Here is an 18,730-nt window from a genome sequence, read left to right as displayed (position 1 = left end):
GATATTTTTACTTCAGAATCAAATATAATTGGACCCTTTGAAAAGAAAATGCCTATGCCAGTAAACAGAGTCTCTAGAAGAGGAAAGTAAAAGGGATTTCACTTCTTATATTCCTTTTGTTGCTCATTGTCATGTCACATTTTTAATTTATTTATTGTTTTTATGTTTAGTCTTTCATTTTCTTTTGCTTGTTCTCTCCCCAACATTTCTAATTTCGTTTTCATTTTCTGTTTGAGAGAGGATATGTTTATAGAGAGATTATCTATCTATTAAGATGTTACCAGTTTCTTATTTTTACACTCTTTTTATTGGAGTCCCTTTTAATGTTGCTGAATTGTATCTTAATATAAAAAAGGTTTATGGTGGGCCATGCACAATGACTCATGCCTGTAGTCACAGCACTTTGGGAGGCCAAGGCAGGAGGATCACTTGAGGCCAGGAGTTAGAGGCCAGCCTGGGCAACATAGCAAGACACCATCTCTACAAAAAAATAAGAAAACAGTTAACTGGGCATGGTGGTGCACACATGTAGCCCTAGCTACTCGGGAGCCTGAGTCAGGAGGATCCCTTGAGCCCAGGAGTTCAAGAAGGCTGCAGTGAGCTGTGTTTGCACCATTGTACTCCAGCCTCGGCAACCAAGCAAGACTCTGGCTCAAAAAAAGGAGAGGAGGAGGAAAGAGGAGGAAGGAAGGAAGATTGTTGTGAATTTTTCCAAAGTATAATTTACATATAATTTTGTCAATTTGATATACAATTCAGTGAGTTTGGGTAAATGTTCACAGTTTTATAACCACCACCACAATCATAACATAGAACATTTCCATCCCCTGAGAAATGTGCCTACTGGCAGTCTGTCTCCCTACCACCACTTGACCCTGGCAACCTCCAGTATGCATCCATATCTTTAGCATATACCTCAAAACTCTTCTGGCTCTCTACCCATTACCCGATTTCAAAGACACTTCCACGTGTTTAGGTATTTCTTGCAGCAGCACCTTATTCCTTGGTATCAAAATCTGTGTTAGTCAGCTGAGGCTGCTGTAACAAAATACTATAAACCAGGTGGTTTAAACAACAGAAATTTACTGTCTCACAGTTTTAGAGACTAGGAATTCCAAGATCAAGGTTCCAACCAAGTTATTTCCTGGTGAGGGCTCTCTTCCTGGCTTGTAGACTGCTGCTTTCTCGCTGTGTGCTCACATGACCTCTTATTTTCACACAGATAAAGATCTCTTTCTGGTGTGTCTTCTTACAAGGTAATTAATTACCTTTATTATCTCATTTAAACTTAGTTATTTTCAAACACCCCTTTCTCCAAATACCATCTCATTAGGGGATAGGAGTTCAGTGTTTCGACCTGAGGAGGACACGAACATTGAGTATATAACAGTTGCTATGGATGAAAAGATAGAGTAAGACATAGTCCTTGCCCTTAACGATCTCATAGTGGAATAGTTGAAATTTGAAGAGAGCTCATCTAAATAAAGACAAATGAGGAGGGTGCGTGCCCAAGATGGCCAAATAGGAACAGCTCCAGCCTCCAGCTCCCAGCGTGAGTGAGACAGAAGACGGGTGATTTCTGCATTTTCAACTGAGGTACTGGGTTCATCTCACTGGGGAGTGCTGGACAATCGGTGCTGGTCAGCTGCTGCAGCCCGACCAGCGAGAGCTGAAGCAGAGAGAGGCATCGCCTCACCTGGGAAGCGCAAGGGGGAGGGGAATCCCTTTTCCTAGCCAAGGGAAACTGAGACACACAACACTTGAAAAATCGGGTAACTCCCACCCTAATACTGCGCTTTACCAAGGGTCTTAGCAAACGGCACAGCAGGAGATTATATCCCACACCTGGCCCGGAGGGTCCCACGCCCACGGAGCCTCCCTCATTGCTAGTATAGCAGTCTGAGATCTAACTGCAAGGCAGCAGCAAGGCTAGGGGAGGGGCGCCCACCATTGCTAAGGCTTAAGTGGGTAAACAAAGCCATCAGGAAGCTCGAATTGGGTGGAGCCCACCGCAGCTCAAGAAGGCCAGCCTGCCTCTGTAGACTCCTCCGCTGAGGACAGGGCATAACTAAACAAAAAGCAGGAGAAACCTCGGCAGAGGTAAATGCCTGTCTGATAGCTTTGAAGAGAGCAGTGGGTCTCCCAGCACAGAGGTTGAGATCTGAGAATGGACAGACTGCCTGCTCAAGTGGGTCCCTGACCCCTGAGTAGTCTAACTGGAAGACATCCCCCACTAGGTGCAGACCGACACCTCACACCTCACACGGCGGGGTACACCCCTGAGATGAAGCTTTCAGAGCAAGAATCAGATAGCAACACTCGATGTTCAGCAATATTCTATCTTCTGCCATCCCATTACTGGGTATATACCCAAAGGATTATAAGTCATGCTGCTAGAAAGACACATGCACACGTATGTTTATTGCGGCACTATTCACAATAGCAAAGACTTGGAATCAACCCAAATGTCCATCAGTGACAGACTGGATAAAGAAAATGTGGCACATATACACCATGGAATACTGTGCAGCCATAAAAAAGGATGAGTTCATGTCCTTTGTAGGGACGTGGATGCAGCTGGAAACCATCATTCTCAGCAAACTATCACAAGAGCAGAAAACCAAATACCGCATGTTCTCACTCATAGGTTGAGATCAATGAAATCACTTGAACACAGGAAGGGGAACATCACACACTGGGTCCTATTGTGGAGCGGGTGTAGGGGGTAGGGATAGCATTAGGAGATATACCTAATGTAAATGACAAGTTAATGGGTGCAGCACACCAACATGGCACATGTATGCATATGTAACAAACCTGCATGTTGTGCACATGTACCCTAGAACTTAAAGTATAATAAAAAAAAAAAAAGAAAGACAAATGAGGTATTTTTTGTATAGACTGTTTTGAAAAGTTGAGACTTCTAAAATCCCATTCTAGAAATAATGCTGAGAATGCTAGTAACATAAGAAGTCATGTGCTTTTTGTGGTGTTGAATTTTATAGTGTATGCAATATGCCCCTTGAGTTTGCAAAGGAGAAATATCAAAGTTAATGGATGGAGGTAAGCAGGCTGGAGAGGTTGCTATTTTCTCTATGTGATTTCTTTCCTGTAGTGTTACAACTCCTGCTTCAGAGAAGGTCTCTTGGGTTGGATATTCATCATCAAATACAGATGTTCCCAAATGGACTCTCTTTGCCCCAAACACCAATTGTTCTTCCAGTCTGATGGTTTTAAAAATATACTACTTCGTGGAAAAAGAAATATTTAAACCACTTTTCCTTAGAAGAAATTTAGTATACTTTTTGAGACTTGATAACTTACTCAATACTGTGAAATAAAAGGTCTTTTTCTAAAGGATCTAATATTAGTAGTAGGTGTTCCTTTTAATATTAATATAAAAGTAAGTTTGGGGTTGGTGGGGTATACATAGACCACTATCAGTTTATTCTTGTGGCATTTATTTGACTTCTTATTTCTGTACTGCCTTTTCCTTCCCATTTTTGTGTCTATTACTATCCTTGCACAAAATACGAAGGTTCACCTCTCATATAATACCATACACACACACATTCTCTCACTGTCTCTCACACATGCTCTTTCTCGTTCTCTCTCTTGCTCTTTCCCTATATCACTTTTTTCTTTTGTTTGTTTTTGAGACAGGATCTCACTCTGTCACCCAGGCTGGAGTGCAGTGGTACAATCTTGGCTCACTGCAGCCCCTGCCTCCAGGGTTCAAGAGATCTTCCCACCTTAGCCTCCCAAGTAGCTGCGACTATAGTTGAGTGCCACCACCCCTAGTTAATTTTTGTATTAATATTTTTTGTAGAGATGAGGTTTTACCATGTTGCCAAGGCTGGTCTATCACTTTCTTTATTTTCCCTTTCAGTATATTTAATTCTTCTTCCCTAGTTAAGTCAGTATTAAGTGTGTACATTAGGACAATTTCTTATTCAGTCAAATATTACAATATTTGACAGTCTATATTTCTCCTTTGTTATATACCTGTTGTTTTTTCTAGAAGTAACAATTGCCTCATTTTTTATCTGTATGAATTATGAATTCATCCCAAAACTTTCCACTAAAGTTTTCAAACTCCTCTTTAATGTATGTAAGTATGAAACCCTTGGAATCCTCCATACTCCAACTCCAAATGGACAGCTTGCTTCCAAGGTTGTCTACACAGCTGTTATTCTGGCACTTTCCTTTATCGTTCTAGCAACTGCCTTGACCTTGCTTCTGTGTAAGATGCCTTGTTTCCTGGATCTCTGGTGTTTATATGTATTAGTTCATCCCTTGTTTTGGTGCTATACATTCTCTAATAACTTGAGAGTGAATGGAGGTAGAAGGGAGGAATGAGGTGGTAGAGGTATTTTAATCTTTGCATGTCTGATAATGTCTTAATTCCACTCTCAAATTTAACATTAGTTTTGCTGAATATACAATTCTAGATTAGAAATAACTTTGTCTCAGAGCAGTCCAGAGTTGCTGTTATAAAGTTTGATGCCATTCATGTTCCTGACATATTCACACCCAACCTGGAGAAGCAATTTAGATTTTCTCTGTATTCCCTCTTGTTCTGAAATGTCAGAATTATGTGCCTTGTTGTAGATGTATTTCCATTCAAAGTTTATATACCCAGTAGGGTTTTAAAATCTAAAATACCCTATTTCAGGGTGTCAGCCTCCTAAACTAGTCCTCTAAATGTTTTCTTTTTTCTCTCATGTTCTGTCTTTTTTTTTTTTTGAGACAGGGTCTCGCTCTGTCATGCAGGCTAGAATGCACTGGTGTCATCGTGGCTTACTACATCCTCCACCCGCTGGCCTCAAGCAATGCTACCACTCTGCCTCTCAAGTAGCTGGGACTACAGGCACGCATCACCATGCCTGGTTAATTATTTTATTTTTTTGTAGAGAAAGGATCTCACTATTTTGCCCAGGCTGGTCTTAAACTTCTGGCCTCAGGTGAGCCTTCTGCCCTAGCCTCCCAAAGAGCTGGGATTACAGGTGTGAGCCACCACATTCAGCCATGTTCTATGTCTTTAGAAAGCCATATAGGATGGTGGTTAAGAGGCTGAGCTACAGAGCAGGACTTTCCAGACTCAAGTCCTGGGTCTGCTACTTAATTATTTTGCGACCTTGGACCAGTTAATTAACCTTTGTGTTTCAATGTCTTCATCTATATAAAATGGGTTTAGTAGTAGTGCTTAATTCTTAGGATTGATTTGAGGATTAAATATGTTAATTTTCTAGGGTGCTTAGAATAGCGCCTGGCAGAAAGCACTTTAAAACATACTAACTATATTTTTAAATTAGCATTGCTATCATCATTATTATTGATCTTTTATTCTGAGAGATTTGACCACGTTGATCTGGCACTTCTGATTATTTTTTTCACAAATCTGCAATTACATTTTTAAATTCTGCACACTGTTTTTTTCCAGATTTTTTCCTTTTACTGAATTATTATTCTCTTATTTTTTATGCATACATCTTTTACAATAAATATTACTTTTTATTTTTGTGACTTTTTTCTGCTCCTGGCATTGTTTTCATTTTCTGCTCATTTGTTTTAGTCCTTGAATTTCATATTAGATGCTTTTCTCAAGTATCTAGTGATTCTTCTCTGTCCATTCATATTCAAAAGTGAAGGACTGAAAAACTAATTGGAAGTGCTGTGTGTTTGGGCATGTAACTTATGAATGAGTAGGTTTACTGTGAGCTTATGTAAAATAGCATCTCTCTAAAGGTCTTTTCTCTTAATTTTGCTAGTTTTTCCTGGGAGGAATCCTTCAGTCTCCCCATCCCTTGCCTGTTCTGTTAAAGGATGATTTCTGCCCTTCTGAAAGCCTTAGCAGTGGGAGGCAACTGTGGTAGGGGCGGGGTGGGGGACAGTGGAGGGGAAGAGGAAGTCCTCTCACCCCTCTGTATGAAGACTTTCAAGAAATTATCCTATCTTCAATGTGATGTCTCATCCCTTCCCTCAGCAGTGATCCACCTTCCGAGGTTTGTCTTATTTGAACTTTCCATTTCTCTTGCAGTTAGTTGGTGGAGGTGGGGGTGAGTAGAATCCTGACTCTTAGGGAAAAGTAAAGGATCTGTAGATCTTCATGTTCCTTTAAAAATTTTTCAACCAATCCTTCTGTTTTCACACAACTGTTGTTCTTTGCTTACTGAAGCTACTGGTTTGTTTTCTAAGTATACCAATTGTTATGATTTGTTAAAGCCATGTATGTGGTAGAATTTATGATGTTTACTATATTATTCTCTATTCTTTTCTGCATGTTTTCTGCATCTCGTAGAAAAAAGTAATTTCAGATGCAAAGGATGTTTATGTTATAAACCAAGTTTGTTGTAGCATTTTTAGATTGCAAACAACCTAAATTTCTAACAGTGGAGAAATGATAAACTCCACCAAAGATTGAAAAGAAAAAAGTTAGCCAGGTGTGGTGGTGTGCGGCATGTTGTCCTGCTACTCAGAAGACTGAGGCAAGAGGATTCCTTGAACCCCAGAGTTCAGAGATGTGGTGAGCTATGATTGTGCCACTGCACTCCAGCCTGGGCCACCCAGCGAGACTCTAATTCAAAAAATAATAATAATAAAAATAAACTAATGAACTATTAATTTTCTTTTTAAACAATTAAGTGTGATGCTTCTTCAGAATTCTGATTGATATAAGTGAAAAATGTGTCATTGACAGTTACAAAACTTAACACAGTACACAATTTGAAGTGTTAAGTAAATAAATGCATATCCTATTTTCTATTCTAGAACTGGCCAACGGAATTTTCTGTGGTGTTGAAAATGTTCTATACCAGAACTACGCAATAGAGTAGCTATTAACTACTTTTGACTATTAAGCAGTTGAAATGTGGCTAGCGCAGTTGAGACATTAACATTTTCATTCATTTAATTTTAGTTAATACAAATTTAAATTTTAATAGCTAGAAGCTAGAATGTTGAACAGCATACTTCCAGACCAAAGGTTTCATAAATAATGCTGATATTTTTTATAACTGAGATTAACAAACTAATTTAGGTCATAAAATGTTTTAATTGGTATCTAGGATCTTTTCTTAAATGCAGAAAAAAGAAATTGGGAAAAATAAGTTTTAGACAATTGTACGTGAAAATAAATAGATTTTGCAAGCTACATGTAAGTTAATTAAATTTAAGTATTTATAATATTTTATTAAAATACTTGTTTACTTTCTCATTTCAGAAATAAAATTAGTGGCTCTCCACCTTGAGGATAGGGCTGTGGGGAAAGGAAAGCTTGAGAATATCAAAATCTGGAAACTTTTTCTTTACAGTCTGCAAGTTTTATTCTGCCCCCACAAAGCAATAAAAAATATTGATGTGATTTTATTATTAGCAGTAACATTGATATGATTTTATTATGATTTATTTGTTATATATAAAGGCAGGAAAATAATAGAAAACCAAGAATGTAAGGTAACTTTAAAATAATCTATAGATTTTTTTTTTTTTTGAGACAGATTTTCACTCTTGTTGCCCAGGCTGGAGTGCAGTGGCATGATCTCAGCTCTCTGCAACCTCCGTCTCCCGGCTTCAAGCGGTTCTCCTGCCTCAGCCGCCCGAGTAGCTGGGATTACACACACCCGCCATTTTTTGTGGTTTTTTTTTTTTTAACTAGAGACGGACTGGTTGGGCGGTTGGTACCTCAGGTGATTTCGCCATGTTGGGCAGACTGGTACCTCAGGTGATAGGCCCACCTCAGCCTCCCAAAATACTGGGATTACAGGCGTGAGCCACCGTGCCTGGCCAATTCGGAGATTTTATTCAGAGGTAGAATGATGACCATCAACCAATACTAAGTAGGCAGTTTTTATGTAGTTAAAATGTTCTAAACAGAATGTCCAGTTAGTTCCTTTATGGTAGTGTAATGAGTATTTATTCACCTACTCTTCATGTTTAAAATTTTTCTAAAGTACATTTAGGAATTACTACATTTTAGGTATTTTAGGTTAAGATATCAGAATAACAGATATGGATCATAGGTCTCTCCTATATTACGAAACAAAAAATAATTGTAAATACTTCAAAAAATTCAGTTGTGAAAAACAAAACAAGAAAAGTCAAGGTCCAGCCGAATGCCATAAATATATAGAGTTTGTCATCATTTGTTGTGGTTCCAAACTTCACTGTCACATTCAGAAATTAATTAGGATAATCTCAAGAATTAATTAGGGCCAGTGGTCTCAAATTTAAACAAATGTTTCTCTCTTTTCTGAATTCTCATTTCACTTTCATCTGTGCCAAACATTTTGGTATCGGATCACATGCAGCTTGATATTCATTGACATTTCATGTATGTATAATCTCATTTTCCCATAAAGGCTATAAGTTTCTTGATGGGTAGGGACTATATGATAATGTATATACTCTGATCTTGTTATGAAATGAGCACCATAACAAGTACTTGCACGCTGCTGAGAACCTGCCTCTGCTCAGTCAGCCTCCTTGGGGCTTCCCTGCTCATAACTTTCAAGTGTTACTACACCTGCAGTGTTTCCTTCCTTCTTTCAGCAAATCTTCCTTGAGGTTTTTTAGGTGCTGGGTAGAATTCACAGATGCAGGGACCCATCCCAACAGTGTCCTTGTCCCCATAGAGCCTGCATATGTATGGGGGAAGACAGAAGATAAAAAATTTCAAAAATGTAAAAAAAATTTAAAATGTAAAAATAAACATTCTAATTGGAATAATGATATAAAGAATGTAGGGGCCAGGCGCAGTGGCTCATGCCTGTACTGCCAGCACTTTGGGAGGCCAAGGTGGGCTGATCACGAGGTGAGGAGACCGAGAGCATCCTGGCTAACACGGTGAAACCCCATGTCTACTAAAAATACAAAAAATTAGCCGGGCATGGTGGCGGGTGCCTGTAGTCCCAGCTGCTCACGAGGCTGAGGCAGGAGAATGGTGTGAACCCAAGAGGCAGAGCTTGCAGTGAGCCAAGATCACGCTACTGCACTCCAGCCTGGGCAACAGAGCGAGACTCCATCTCAAAAAAAAAAAAAAAGAAAAGAAAAGAAAAGAAGAAAAAGGGGAGGGATAAGGCCACGTTAGACATATTTCTAAGATATACAAACAGCCAACCCAGCAAATGAAGTTATGCTCAGCATCATTGTCATTAGGGAAATGCAAATCCAAACCACACGTAGATACCACTTCATCCCCACTAGGGTAGCTATTTAGAAATAATAATAATAACAATTGGTTGCTCAGAATATAGAATAAATGGAACCCACTTACATTGTTGGTCGGAATGTAAAATGGTGCAGCCACTGTGGAAAACATTTTGGCAGTTCCTCAAATAGTTAAAAATGGAGTTACCCTGTGACTCAGGAATTCCTCTCCTAGGTATATACCAAAGAGAATGGAAACATGTTCACACAAAAGTTTATGTGTGAATATTTATAGCAGCATTAGCCATAATAACTGAAGAATAGAAATGATCCATGTACGTCAGGTGATGAGTAGTTAAACAATGTGGTACATACATACAATGAATAGTATTTGACCACAGAAAAGAATGAAATACTGGTGCAACATAGTTGAACATTGAAGACATTAGTCTAAGTGAAGGAAGCCAGACACAAAAGGTCACATATTGTATGGTTCCATTTATAGGAAATGTCCAGAACAACTAATCCATAAAGACAAGATTAGTGGTTGCCAGGGGCAGGGGAGAAGGGGAATGTGGAGTGATTTTAAAATGGGTGTGCAGTTTTTTGGGGGACTGATGAAGGTAGATAGTGGTGATGGTTACACAACTCTGAATTACTAAAAATTACCAAATTTTGTACTTAAAATGATGTTTTTATGTTATGTGAATTTTATTTCACTTTAAAAAATATATAAAGGGTTGGGGACGGTGGCTCACGCCTGTAATCCAGCACTTTGGGAGGCCAAGGCAGGCAGATTGCTTGAGCTCAGGAGTTCGACACCAGCCTGGGCAAACATGGTGAAATCTGGTCTCTACAAAAAATACAAAAATTAGCCAGGTGTGGTGGCATGCGCCTGTAGTCCCATCTACTCAGGAGGCTGAGGTGGGAGGATCCCTTGAGCCCAGGAGTATATATACATACACACACATGCGCGTATATATAAGTGTATATAATGTATATATGTATGTATATATAAGAAATCTTACAACCTATATATGTATATATAAGAAACCATATATATGTATGCATATATAAGAAACCTTATAACCTTTATATAGGCATTAATTGAAAAAGTGTATTTTCTGTACATCTTTTGAACGTTCTCATCTCTAAGAAAATGAGTGCCTTATCAGTATTAAACTTGGAATCATTACAATTTTCATGATACGTTAAAAGTGTTTAACATGGTAAAACGTCTATTATGGGAATAGATACATATTTAATAAGATAAATCAGGAAATGCTTACCTATATTTTATAGTCTTATCTTGTTTAGATAAGTTAAACATATTAATGAGTCTCTAGTATTTTAGGATTATTTCTCTAATATTGTACACATTAATGTAAGAGCATTTCTTAGAATCGGACTATTTTCCACAATAAGAGGACAATGTGATATAAATTATTTTTCAAATGTTTTTATTATTGAGTTGTGAGTAACCATTGTTACAGCTATTGCCAGGTGTCCCTGGGGTTGAAAAAGATGTTAATCCAAATACATTATACTAAATTTATTGCCCAATATTGACAATACAAAATGTGTGGCTCTGAGGACAATTGTTTGACTGACTTCTCACGATCTAACATTTGTAGGATTCTTAATATGTAGGAAACATCATTCTCTGTATTTTACATTTTTAACTTATTTACTCCTTACAACAACCCATTGAAGTGAATAATACTTTGTTGTTGCTGCTGCTGTTGTTGCTGTTGTTGTTGTTGTTGTTGAGACAGGGTTTTGCTTTGTCACCCAGGCTAGAGTACAGTGGCATGATTTTTGCTCACTGTAGCCTCAACCTCCTGGGCTCAAGCGATCCTCCCATCTCAGCCCCCTAAGTAGTTGGCACTACAGGCATGTGCCACCGCACCCAGCTAATTTTTTTGTATTTTTTGTAGAGATGTGTTGCCCAAACTGGTCTCAAACTCCTGAACTCAAGTGATCCACCCATCTTGGCCTCCCAAAGTGCTAGGATTTTAGGTGTGAGCCACTGCGTGCAGCCAGAAGTAAATACTATTACCTCCATTTTTTAGATGATAAATGGAGACATAGAGAGGTCATGTGGTAACACAGACACTGCTACTAGTGCAAAGTCAAGATTTGAACTGGACATTCTAGTTGCCGAATTCAAACTCATAACCACTATGCTGTATTACACTAAACTCCCTCACAAATACGTATTTCCATTGGAAAATGAAGTCATTTTATATTGTAAGATACTAATGTTTAGCTAGGAATGATGGATTCACAGCTTAAATGATATAACTAGTTTCTAATACCAGCATTAATTAAAATGTGGGTTCACTTTGAGGCCTTTTAGAAGGTAAGTAAAATATATCATATTAATAGGTAATGTGTTTTGAGCTGATTTGTTGACATGATTCTAAGCATAAGTAAATTTGATCTTGAAAAGTAGAAGTTGCAATTTAGACTAAAATATAACATAGCACAGATTATATTTACTAATCCAATGCCCCACATTATCTTTATGATTCTAAAAGAAAATAAAACAAAATTATTGTATGTGCTTTCCTTCTTCAAGAAACTTAAATACAGTTTTCTTTGAATTCTTTCTATAGTACTGCTTAACAAAAATGTTTTCTAGTTTTTTATGTTTTTTATAGTTACGAAGTTGGTCACCTTCCAAAATTAATAAATTGGAACTTATCGTCTCTTCATTTAATGAGAGATTATTGTTAAAGAAGAGACATAAGCTTGCAGGTGCAAAACTGGCATTTGATATAGGTAAAATAAATGTCATTATTCTTAGTTGTTACTTCACCCATTATTTTAGTGAATGGCTTTTTTGAATTCTAAAATTACAAACCAGTAAGCAGATTGTGCAAATGTTTTATTTTTACCTTGTGGCCAACATAATAATAATTATATGTAATACATAAGTACTAACTCCAGACTTTGCTTTAAGCATATACATTTTGAGAAATGAATATAACCTCTTGTTAGAATAGCAGTTGATTTTTGTGAGTATAGAAATTTGGATATTTTCTTTAAATTTTATTGCTAAAAAATTAAACTTAATGTTTGTATTATACTTGTTTTCTCTGTTTTAGAAATGTCTATATTTTTATGAATTTGTATTTAAATCAATGTTAGTCATCAATTTTCAATTCAATACATTGGAAATTTCTAGTGTTGCTAACATTATGATTTAAGAAAATTGTCGTATTTTACCACAGAATCTCAATTATATGTCATTCTGTTTTCTTAGGAACTTCCAGCACCATTACTTGATGATAATAGTAAGAAGGAATTTGATGAAGATGTGTATAATCATAAAACACCAGAATCTAATATTAAGATGAAAATAGCTTGGCGTTACCAGTTATTACCCAAGATGGAGGCAAGTAAAACTACAAATTCTTTCTAAAATTTGCAAATGCATTTGTTTTCATCTTACAGAATCTCTCGTGGTATGCCTATATGTGTATTTGTTTATTTAAAGAATTAGCTGTTTCATTTGTAGAGTATTTGGTCAAGATGATATATTTCTTACAAGTAAAATTATGGTAACTTGTTTTTTTACCAAAATAGATTGTTTCATCTCTTCCATAATACCCATATAGAATGCTTTATTCTAGGGTTGCAAGACAGAGTAAGTGAACTAATGAAGCCATTTCTATCCAGTATGGTTACCTATAAATGTTCAATGTAAGTGATGGTTCTTTGGAATTACTATTTTTATCCTTAAACATTTTCAGTCGTTGTATTTTCAAACTCATCTGTCTGGTAATGTCATCTATTCAGAACAGACAGAATAGGTAAGAAATGGAGGAAAAATTTCTGAGAAGTCAAAACAAATGCCAATAAATCTGTCCAGTAACTCATGAACTCTGTTCCTGGTGATGGCATGGTTCATTTATTAGCTTCCTTATTTGATTGTTCACTTCATTCACTTTTCGAGTGACATTATTTAACATCTATCAGATATTACCATACTAGTAGAAAAGTTAAAGAAGAGACATAAGCTTGCGTAATCTGAATAAAACATAGTTTCCTTAGTCCATCCGTCTCTAGTCTTCCATGTTGACATCAGTGTTATCTTTCCCAAGGATAGAAATATGTGTGTGATACTCTTTAACTTCAAATGCCTCATTTGGTTTCCTATTTTCACTACCCCCTTCTAAATAAATAGCAGACTGTAGTACCCTCTAATACCCTCCTGCCAAACTCAGACACAGCCTTAGAATTCTTCTCTACAGGAATGTTCTGGGTAGCCACTACCAAGTTAGTATATGAGATGAAACCTGTTTGCTATTATAAGCTTTCAATATGAAATACAAATTTAAGATTGTATAGAAAATCTGTACAAGCCAATCCAAGTCTACCTTTTTAGCCTCTTCCTCCTGTGTATATAAAACATTACATTCAACTATCCTATGAGAATTGCTCCTTATAAATTGCTTGTATTTCTTTTAGTAATACTTTTTTCACTTTCTTACTCACCAATGCATCCTTCTCCAAGTTCAAATGTTACTACCTCTTATGGCTTTCTGTACATAATTATCTACTTCCTTTTTTTTCCCTGTAACACTTCATATATTTTAAAATACGTCTTTCTCTGGGTCTGGCGCGGTGGCTCACACCTATAATCCTAGCACTTTGGGAGGCTGAGGTGGGTGGATCACGAGGTCAGGAGTTCAACACCAGCCTAGCCAAGATGGTGAAACTCCGTTTCTACTAAAAATACACAAAACTTAGCTGGGTGTGGTGGCGGGCGCCTATAATACCAGCTACTTGGGAGGCTGAGGCAGAGAATTGCTTGAACCCAGGAGGCAGAGGTTGCAGTGAGCCAAGATCGTGCCATTGCACTCCAGCCTGGGCAACAGAGCAAGACTTCGTCTCAAAAAAAAAAAAATACATCTTTCTCATTGTTTTATACTTAATTGGTAGTGTAACTCTCTCCTCCATCAGACAGAAAATTTTCTGCAAGGCAGAGTGCTTGTTTTATTTCCTCTTGTACCTCCAGCACTTTTACTAATGTTATTTTAGTCAATAATAATGATAAATGTATTTATTCATTTAGTCAGCAAATACTAAGCTAAGCATCATCTGTGTACCAGATATAAAGCATGTTATAATAGGTGCATATTAAGCAATGACATGTTATTCTAATTTAAGTGTGGAAACTATTTGAATAATAATTTTACGCTGTGATTTAAATGACTGTGAACAAACTACAAATTTAAGAGAGAATATTTGCAACTCAAATTATAAAACAAGGACAAATTTTACTTACATACAAATAACTTTTAAAATGAATAAGGAAAAATTCTACAACTGATTTTTTTTTAATGGTCAAAAATATGAAAAGAAAATTTAAGTGACTCTTAAACATACAAAACGTATGCCCAATTTCAGTTTTAATGAGAGAAATTCAAATGAAAACTACACTGTCCTGCTATTTTTCTCTTATCAAATTGACAATGATCTAACTTGGTAAGACACTGTATTAGCAAGGGTGGGGGAAGCTGGTACTCATACTTTGCTGGTGAAAATGTAAAAAGGTACAACTTCTGTAGAGAGTATTTTGGTAGTAACATTCATGATTACAAAAACATATATTCTTTGATTCTTTTGGAAATTTACATCATTAATATATTTACTAAAATGTAAAAGTGAATATACATGAGCTATTCTTGCAGCGTATTTTTTTAATAGCAAGAGATTGAAAATAGCCTAAATGTCTATCAGTAAGCAACTAGCTAAGTAAATTATGGTGTGTCTGAACAGTAAAATATACTATACATTTGTATTAAAAAATAGAAGGAAGCTCTGTGTAATCAGAAGTTGTTACAGATATAGCCTAGTTTGGATGTGAACGAGAACTGGGTGCAGGCGGCCAGAATAGATGTTAGTCTGTTTAGGAAAATATGAGTTAAGTGATAGAGATCAAAACAAACTAGAAATAGAGGACTAGCACTTGAGAACCCTAATGGCAAAGAACTTCATGTCTTTGACTCTGGCAGATTTATTCAAGTGACTGGGCTTAATTGTGACTGTATTCTAATTTTTCTACTGCTGTGTCCTGAAAGAGTCAGTAATGAACCTAAACTCTAAGTTTAGAGACTGGAGTACAGTGGCATGATCTCAGCTCAGCTCACTGTAACCTCCGTCTCCCACATTCAAGTGATTCTCCTGCCTCAGCCACCCGAGTAGCTGGGACTATAGGCGCCCACCACCACATCCAGCTAGTTTTTGTATTTTTCGTAGAGACGAGGTTTCATCATGTTGACTGGTCTCAAACTCCTGACCTTAGGTGGTCTGCCTGCCTTAACTTCCCGAAGTGCTGCGATTACAGGTGCGAGCCACTGCACCCAGCTGGTTTTGGTCTTTTCATTGGCAATTAACATTCTCAAGTGAAATTGTTGTCAAAAATGCAAGTAACTAAAGCTTTAAGCCTTTTTTCTCCTTTTTTTGTTTTTTGAGACAGAGTCTAACTCTGTCACCCAGGCTCAAGTACAGTGGCACGATCTCGGCTCACTGCAGCCTCCACCTCCTGGGTTCAAGCAATTCTCCTGCCTCAGCCTGCCAAGTAGCTGGGATTACAGATGCGCACCACCACACTCAGCTAATTTGTGTACTTTTTAGTAGAGATGGGGTTTCACCGTGTTGGCAAGGCTGGTCTTGAACTCCTGACCTTGTGATCCACCCATCTCAGCCTCCCAAAGTGTTGGGATTACAGGTGTGAGCCACCGTACCTGGCCAGCCTTTTCTCTTATTGCTATTATGAAAGCTATATAGAGTTTGGGTAAAAATCATTTGTTTCTTTAAAAATGCATTGTTTTTTATAAATTTGAATCATAGATACTATCCTTGCCCCAGTGAGTAGTGCTAATTTCATTCCTCCTTTTAGAGTCTGGTGTACCTGCCATTAGCTTTGTTATCTATTAATTAAGGTTGCATATTGACAAATAAATTTAGTACAGTTTTTCTTTTTTTCTTTTCTTTTTTTCTATTTTTTTTTTTTTGAAATAGGATCTTACTGTGTCGCCCAGGCTACAGTGCAGTGGTGCAATTATGACTCACTGCAACCTTGACCTCCCAGGTTCACGTGATCTTCCCACCTCAGCCTCACAAGTATCTGGGACCACAAGTGCATGCCACAGCACCATGTCTCTATTTTTGTAGAGACAGGGTCTCACTATGTTGCCCAGGCTAGTCTCAATCTCCTGCTTTCAAGCAATCCTCTCACCTTGGCCTCCTGAAGTGCTGGGATTACAAACATGAGCCACTGAATCCGGCCCTAGTGCTCAGTTTTCAAGGTTTAAAGCTTGAATGTTTTGAAAATTGTTCTCTTCTTACGATGATCTTATCCAGATTATTTATTTTTTCATTTTCTTAGGTCTCTACTAAAAGATTAGTTTATCAGAAGTGACTGCCTTTGTCACTGTAGATGAAATAAAACCACTCTCTGTCATCTTCTTTCGCTGCTTTACTTTTCTTAAAGGCACTTATCATTAAATGATGATAATATATATCTAATTTATTATCCTCTATCTCCTACTAGAATGTGAGCTCAGTGGGAGAAAGGGACTTTGACCGTTTTGTTTTACTGACATTTAGTAGGTGCTCAGTAATTATTTGTTGGATGCATGAATGAATGAATTATATAGTATGTGGATTAAATATTAAACTGAGCTAAGACACGTTAATGAATATAGACAAAATGATAGCTTATTTTGAATATGCAGTCAATGGTCATGCTTATGTTTACTTGTATTTACAGTGAGTTCTGTCCACTTTAGAAAATAGAATCACCTTCTGGCTTCTTTGCTTTTCTTTGAAATGTCACTAGCATGTATATTTGCCTGTTAAGGTAATTTTATATATGATGATTTGCCAAGACTGATAGGCTTTGATGATCACTCATCATTGTCTACTTTATAAATCTAGGCTTTACTTTGCCTTTCTCATTTTAACACACACACACACACACACACACACACACACACACACACACACCTGGCTGTATTAGTTCATTCTCACTGAGACTGGGTAATTTATAAACAAACAAAAGAGGTTTAATTGTCTCACAGTTTCACATGGCTGTGGAGACCTCGGAAAACTTACAATCATGGCAGACGGTGAAGGGGAAGCAAGGCACATCTCACATGGCAGCAGGAGAGAAAGCACAGGGGAAGCTGCTACTGTTAAACCACCAGATCTCCTGAGAACTCTCTCACTATCAGGAGAACAACATGGGGGAAACCACCCCCATGATCTAATCACCTCCCACCAGGGTCCTTCCTCAACATTTGGGGATTACAATTCGAGTTGAGATTTGGGTGGGGACACAGAACCAAACCATATCACTGGGTTTTCTGAGATCAGATGAGATTGGGCACATTCAGGGTGGTTTGACCGTAGACTTCACTGTTTTCTTTATTTTACTTGGGACAAAATGCAGTTAACATAATTGTGGCTTAAGATTAAATAAATAGTTCAAAACTAGGAGTGTTGATTATCAGAGATGCCTTTTAAAATAAGTTGTCACCAGGTCCTAAGGGTGTGGCCATATTACCACTTACTAATGCAAAAGAGGACAAGAATATATACACCTAGATCAGTAACAATAGTTCAGTAAAGCATAAAGCAGTGCTTCATTTAAATGGAAGAGTGTATAGTTTTAAAAAGCCCTCTTTCCTTCAACATGTGATTTTAATTCTCTCTCTAAGGTAGATATGCCTTCTTCTCCACTGTCTTATAATCATCAACCACTATTCCTGACACTCCATGAATTGTTAGCCAACAGTATATTCTGAGACTTAATTTTCTCAGTATTGCAGAGCTTTAATACCATGAGCTACAATGACTCCAGCAATTCATTGCAGTGTGTTAAGTCTTTATTATATTAAATTCTCAGGAAACATTGACTTTCTGTCTTAATGGTTTAGCTGCAACAGTCCTGTGGTAGATGTGTACAGGTATAGATGACCAACAAATACCATTTTTTCAATAAGTCAATGTAATTACAAAACACAGTGACGGATCTTCTCATTCTCTAGTGAATCATGACACAATAATAATAATGAATAACATTTACATACAATTCATAATTTACAGAATATTCATTGCTAGTATTACATTAGAGTCTCACAACAGCCTCGTAAAATAATTATTAGCTCCAGTTTCTAGTGATTAAACTAAGGATCGAAGTGTTTTAAAAACTGGATTCTTGCTGTCTGGTATGCTATACTGAGAAATAAGAAATAATAACGGGAAGAAAATGTCATATTTAGATTTTTTTGGTGCAGCTTTTCTTTGAAAGTTTTGTTTCTTTGTAACATACTAGAAGTAGAGTATGGTATTGTTTTTTACCATTTTCCTCCTGTACCCCCATCAAAGTTCATTTTCTTTTAGCATCACAAAATTTACTGAACCATTTCATTTTACACACTTCCACAGATGACAAAGTCAAAAGGCAGTTTATGAATGTGAATTAGAAGTTTTCATAATGTAAAACTAAAGCAACATGTTCTTACCTAATAAGCTGACTAGTTATTGATAATAGTTTGATATTTTA

The 18,730-nt window shown here is 37.1% G+C and overlaps 1 protein-coding gene across 2 annotated transcripts in view; it reads left to right on the top strand.

Moving 5' to 3' along the window:
• ELP4 (elongator acetyltransferase complex subunit 4) overlaps positions 1-18,730 on the top strand; it is a 276,719-nt gene that overhangs the window by 70,081 nt on the left and 187,908 nt on the right. For both annotated transcript variants that reach the window (XM_011965594.1, XM_011965595.1), the window contains exon 4: positions 12,416-12,547. In XM_011965594.1, the coding sequence (XP_011820984.1) occupies positions 12,416-12,547 (132 nt within the window). The remainder of the gene's footprint in view (positions 1-12,415; positions 12,548-18,730) is intronic.

This window comes from Mandrillus leucophaeus, unplaced genomic scaffold (assembly GCF_000951045.1).
Source record: "Mandrillus leucophaeus isolate KB7577 unplaced genomic scaffold, Mleu.le_1.0 Scaffold73, whole genome shotgun sequence".
NCBI classification, from domain to species: domain Eukaryota; kingdom Metazoa; phylum Chordata; class Mammalia; order Primates; family Cercopithecidae; genus Mandrillus; species Mandrillus leucophaeus.
This window is presented reverse-complemented; position numbering and strand designations above follow the sequence as displayed.